Source organism: Conger conger, chromosome 6 (assembly GCF_963514075.1).
Source record: "Conger conger chromosome 6, fConCon1.1, whole genome shotgun sequence".
Classification (NCBI taxonomy): Eukaryota; Metazoa; Chordata; class Actinopteri; order Anguilliformes; family Congridae; genus Conger; species Conger conger.
Window position 1 is genome coordinate 50494629 of NC_083765.1, and position 6000 is coordinate 50500628.

Consider the following 6000-nt stretch of genomic DNA (forward strand, 5'->3'; position numbering starts at 1 on the left):
ACAGCATCACGTATCAATTTATAGTATCAATAACTTGTCACCCTTAAACAATAAGCAATATTTAAAGGAGCACTGTCATGCTTGTTTATCCATCGCCTGGATGGGCGGCCGTCCATAAACTAGTCTGCATTCAGTGGTGGAGTTTGAGCGCCTGTTACCTTCTGGGAAACACAGGCTGGAGATTCAAGCCAAGTGTTTGTTTTGATAAGTTTTGCCCCATATTTAGGAAACGGCTACACTGATGGTGATTTAAAAAAAGGCCTACACACATAATTTAAGCATTTAATCCAAATCGGCTCCACTGAAACAAGCATGACAATGCTCCTTTAACAGTGTGACAACTTAACCGTGTAACAAATAACCCCGCTCTGCCTTACTAAATCAACTGAAAGCAAATGAAAAAGAAAATGCACACAAATATGGCCATTCTGGTTAAATTGATACCAAGCATACATCTTTTAGAGAGCACAACAAAAGTTCAAAAGTATATCCAGTTATACTGTCATAACTAGTCCAGTAATAATCCAATGATATGTGAATGTCGAAAAATCCCCAAGTTCAAACATAAAAAATAAAATTGGAAACCATTGGGACACACCCCATGTCCCCCTGTTCCTTGTCGTCCCCTTTTTCTTCAGTTTCCATCGGCTTATACCGTATACAGAGCCCATCCATTAACCACTTAAGGGGACACGTCTCGTATTCACCCATACAATTCAATATAATACGATTCATTGTCACTAATAATGATGATCCAACGTTGGTCATTTAAAGTCGAGCAGCGTGGGACTAACTGAGTTTTTTATAGAATACATATATTACCTTGAGGTGTATGTAGAATGAGTGTTGAATCTCCTCTGTGTTCCCCCCGCAGATCTTCGAGATGATCTTCAGCATGGTGCTCTGCTGTGGAATCCGCAACAGCCCAGTATACTGAGGCCGGGGGCCACGGGGCCACGGATCATGCAGGAACATTGAAAAACATATTTTTCAGTTTCGTTTTATATGGTGCACCACTTTCTTATGTAGTCGCTTATAAGCAGTTATTTCAGTGTTACTAAATACATTTCTTCTATAACAAATAAATTTAAATTTGAGGTACTGCGTTATTGTCACAGTCGGATCATCTGTATATTGCGCCAGTTGTCTTGAATAATGGGCTAATCGATATGCATGAATGACCTGGGACACACATTTACACATACATAAAATATTTAATGTACATGTAAAACCTTTCATTAATTTTGTATTTTTCCTGTATTAACTTGTTAGGTACTGTGCTGAAGTTGAAGATATATATTCTCTGTTTTATTGTTCTTTTTATATGTAGATATATAGACTGTATATATTGACAGTATCCCTTTTATCCCTGGCTAGCATGGATGCATTAACCTCCCTTGGTTCTTTGCTTGTTAGTTTGTTCTCGGTAACAGCCACTAAGAAATACCCGGAAGAGCAGAAATGTAGTTTTCATCCGGGAAGACCAGGGCCATGCAGGTGAGGGGAGCAGAGATGTGGGCTTAAGTATTCTCCATTTTTCCCCCTTTCTCTTGTTCTTGGTGTCCCTGAAACAATCTACTGCCAATGAGAGCAACAGGCTGGGCCATGCACTCACACACTGTTCAGCCTCCCGGTGAGCTGACTCCAGCTCTCTTCAGCTGACACGGGAGACCGTTTCAGCCAGGGTCCATGCCTGAATGTCAGACAGCAGTGGGTCCGGGCGGCTAGGCATTGTGCAGAGGTTTATGTCGTCATGGTCTCAGATAAAGCCTGCCTGTATGGCCCCAACAGGAGCTCTCTTTGCGTGCGCGGTCATATCCAGATAAGATACCTACGGTCCTGCTCACAAGGAGGACACACGTTTGCAGAGATCTGCCTAGCTAAGCTAATCATCTACTTTTTACAAATATTTTTTCATGCAGGTGTCTTGCACTTGCAAGCTATATAATCACTGGAACTACCAATGCATTTGATCAGGCTAGAAAAAATATGCAAATGTTTCCACTACTAGCCAGGTTGCTTGGATGGTTGTCAAATTTAGTTTATATCTAGCTCTGTAGGTACTTTATAGCTATATATATATATATGTGTGTGTAAATGATATGATATCAGCATGCACTAGTTTTCCTTCTTCTAGGATTGTCTAGCTACCTGGCTGTAATGACAGCAGCCAGCATGTTAATTGTCTAATCATCTAAAATGTCTCCGGATCAGTGGCAGATAGCAAGGCCGCTTGCATGACTAAGAGCAGGCAGCTGAGCATGTGCTCCCCAGCATGAACTGGACAGGGATGTACACCCTGTTACTTTCTATACACCCTGTTACTTTTATACTTGTTTTTTAACATGTGTGTGGTTCAAGGACAAAACTGCCAATGCAGAAACCACCTTGCCCACCCATAGTATACAAACAATACTCATCCTTTCATTCTACTGCCTATTTTTGCTGGAAAGTTGTATTATTGGAAAGTAAACCCACACACTTCAGATGCTACTGTAGATTGTAAGCCCTTGTCATTGAAACGTCCAGAACAGCGTAGTCGTGGTAACCACATCTCCAGAACAGCGTAGACGTGGTAACCACATCTCCAGAACAGCGTAGTCGTGGTAACCACGTCTCCAGAACAGCGTAGTCGTGGTAACCACATCTCCAGAACAGCGTAGTCGTGGTAACCACATCTCCAGAACAGCGTAGACGTGGTAACCACATCTCCAGAACAGCGTAGTCGTGGTAACCACGTCTCCAGAACAGCGTAGTCGTGGTAACCACATCTCCAGAACAGCGTAGACGTGGTAACCACATCTCCAGAACAGCATAGACGTGGTAACCACATCTCCAGAACAGCGTAGTCGTGGTAACCCCATCTCCAGAACAGCGTAGTCGTGGTAACCACATCTCCAGAACAACATAGACGTGGTAACCACATCTCCAGAACAGCGTAGTCGTGGTAACCACATCTCCAGGACAGCGTAGACATGGTAACCACATCTCCAGAACAGCGTAGTCGTGGTAACCCCATTTCCAGAACAGCGTAGTTGTGGTAACCACATCTCCAGAACAGCGTAGACGTGGTAACCACATCTCCAGAACAGCGTAGTCGTGGTAACCACATCTCTAGAACAGCGTAGACGTGGTAACCACATCTCCAGAACAGCATAGTCGTGGTAACCACATCTCCAGAACAGCATAGACATGGTAACCACATCTCCAGAACAGCGTAGTCGTGGTAACCCCATTTCCAGAACAGCGTAGACGTGGTAACCACATCTCCAGAACAGCGTAGTCGTGGTAACCACATCTCCAGAACAGCGTAGACGTGGTAACCACGCCTTGTTGAAGGATGAGGAAAAGGTGAGGGTTTGAGGAATACCTTTAAGCATGCAAACAACTATCCTGGCTTTGGCTGACAGTGGAAAAGCAGTCCCTGTGGAGTAAAGTTTGGGAAACCTGTCTTATGTTCTTAAGAACGTAGGCTTTCATTCCAGGTGGAACTTGCTATTAAAAACGTATTTTAGTAAAAATGTATTACAAACGCAGGTCTTGATAACTCGGAAATGAAATGATAATTTATTTCTGATCATATTTCTCAAGATCAGAAATGTGTAAAAAAAAAGAAAAAGCCATTCTTGCCCAACCTAATGCCAGGCATCATTGAGGATTATGACAAAATATCCTGTTTGCAGTTTGGCCAGGACAGTGCCAGGACAGTGCTAGGACAGTGCCAAGACAGTACCAGGACAGATTTATTTGGTCAGGATAGGAGTTCATTTCTGCTCATCGATTTTTTATCAACCCAAGCCATAGAGGGGTCAGTCCTGGGCCCCCGAGCCTTACATGCTGAATGTGTCTTATCCTTTCCCGTACTAGCTTTAAACAAAACTGTAACGCTTTTATTTTATGAGGACTATTGGGTCCCGTGGCATGTTTGTAAGTGTTGTTGTGCCAAGTGTAGTGTGCCATGACAGGTTGATTGCAAAGTAAAAAACAAAAGTCAAAGCTAAAATTCACAGAATGAGAATAGGATGTTGGTTCATGAATGAGTTTCATTTTTGACACCTTAGGGATATCTCGCTTTCAGTTTTTTTCCTACAGTACACTACAGTATATTTCAGATTTAGTGTATATTTGTAATTGCGCCTGACATTGTTTGAGTGGAATGAAGGATATCTTCCCGTATTTTGAAAGTGTGATGAAGCTTTGCTGTTGCAGGTTTAAAACATTTGGGGGTTAATTCCAAAGCAGCCTTTCCAAATTAGATTGCTGTTATGAAGTGTTTGTGCCTGTTTAAGTCATGAAAACTTGCTGTAGCCTGCATGCAGCCCTGCGCCAAGCATCTCACCACACAGCTCTCATACGACGGACCCACATATAGGACAGAGCGTCTCTGAGGTCGGATTCAATGGGGATTTCCTCTATGTTCAGACCTGTGCCTTGCCCCAGAGAGAAGCTTAACTTTACGACAGAGCTGTTAGGGCCAATGGGATCAGAGACGGGTTGGAACGAGCGAACGTCATCTACCAGCAGAGGGCGCTGTTGCATTCTTCAGCGGCCCTGAATGTGGGACACAAGCTTGTCATCCGTGATCACTGTCTGCTTAATGACTCAATAACGTGCCGCCCCCGCGCCACTAACACCGAGATAGTGTGTCTATCTGCCTGCTTACTCACCCAGACGCAGCCATGTCCCCGCATTTATACGTTTGTAAACCTACTTTTTACATGGCTTTTATGGCCAAGTAGAATATCGTCTTTAACACATAGTGCTTATGCTTATATTTGGAAAAGTGTCTTGTAACATGTACAGCTACATATAAACATACTAATTGCTATGAAAAAGAAAGAAATGTAAGCCTTTCTGCAGTTTTGTTCCTGGTACTTTGTTGAAAGAAATAGGGGCAGACATTTAAAAGGAAATATAATGGGACTGAAGAACACTTGGATCAAACGTATGTCAGGAGCTGGTCCTATGCCAGAGAAGTGTCCAAGTTTTAACCCGTGATTTAGTCATTTAAAGCCTGTGGCTTTTGAAGATTAATAATCAATTTGTGAGGAAGTCCATAAGGTGAACAGCGCACTGCGTAGTCCGCACGGCGTAGTCCGCACGGCGTAGTCCGCACGGCGTAGTCCGCACTGCATAGTCCGCACGGCGTAGTCCGCACTGCGTAGTCCGCACTGCGAGCTGCAGAATGTACTCGATCCAGAAGAGATGCTCCCTGAAGAGTGAGCTCCCCGCTGCCTGATCCTCAGTGAGAATCACAGGCCCATTATCTTTAAATGTTTGCTCCTTTTCAATTTGACTTTGTTTTTTGGCCGATATTTAGGATTAAATGTATTTTACAAATAACACCCGTTTCCAGCTTTTTCATTTCTTTTGGTGGCCTTTATGATGGGAACTCTGGGTCTGGGATTGATTTTAGTAAACTCTGGCTGAAGTTAAGAGTTGTGAGTTTTCTTGCATGGAATTTACTCCTGCAAGCCTGGGCCCATGTTGTGACCAAGACCGTTTACGTGATTTACATCTCTGTCTCACGGAAGAGACTGCAGAGATTCTTCAGATGCCAAGTGTCCCTTGACATCAGTGAGTGATGGAAGAGCAACTCATCCTGTTATCGTAATATGTCACTACAGCGGGCAAAAAGTGCTAAAAGTAAACTAAAAAAGAATAGTTATTTTCCAACATGCATACAGTAGTGCACATTATTAATGATTCAATGGAATGTTACATTTTTCTAATGAAAATAAATATTTACCCAAAACACAGCTTCCACAAATATTGGCACCCCAGTTTAATACTTTGTACAAACACTGCAGCCATGAGTTTTTTTCCAATAATTTGTGATCATTTTGACCATTCCTCCATCCTCCATTCATTGTGCCATTGATCTTAAATTGTGCCCCTGGACCACTGGCAGCATAACATCTCCAAAACATCAATGACCCACCTCCATATTTGACAGTAATAGTTAAGTAATAACAAAACCATGTACTACAACAGCCATCT

At 42.8% G+C, this 6000-nt stretch overlaps 1 protein-coding gene across 1 annotated transcript in view; it reads left to right on the forward strand.

Moving 5' to 3' along the window:
• LOC133130405 (CD81 antigen-like) overlaps nt 1-5343 on the forward strand; it is a 28004-nt gene extending 22661 nt beyond the window's left edge. Inside the window, exon 8 of the mRNA XM_061244981.1 lies at nt 875-5343. Within this exon, the coding sequence (XP_061100965.1) occupies nt 875-937 (63 nt within the window). The 3' untranslated portion in view covers nt 938-5343. The remainder of the gene's footprint in view (nt 1-874) is intronic.
• Nucleotides 5344-6000: the final 657 nt, after the last annotated feature.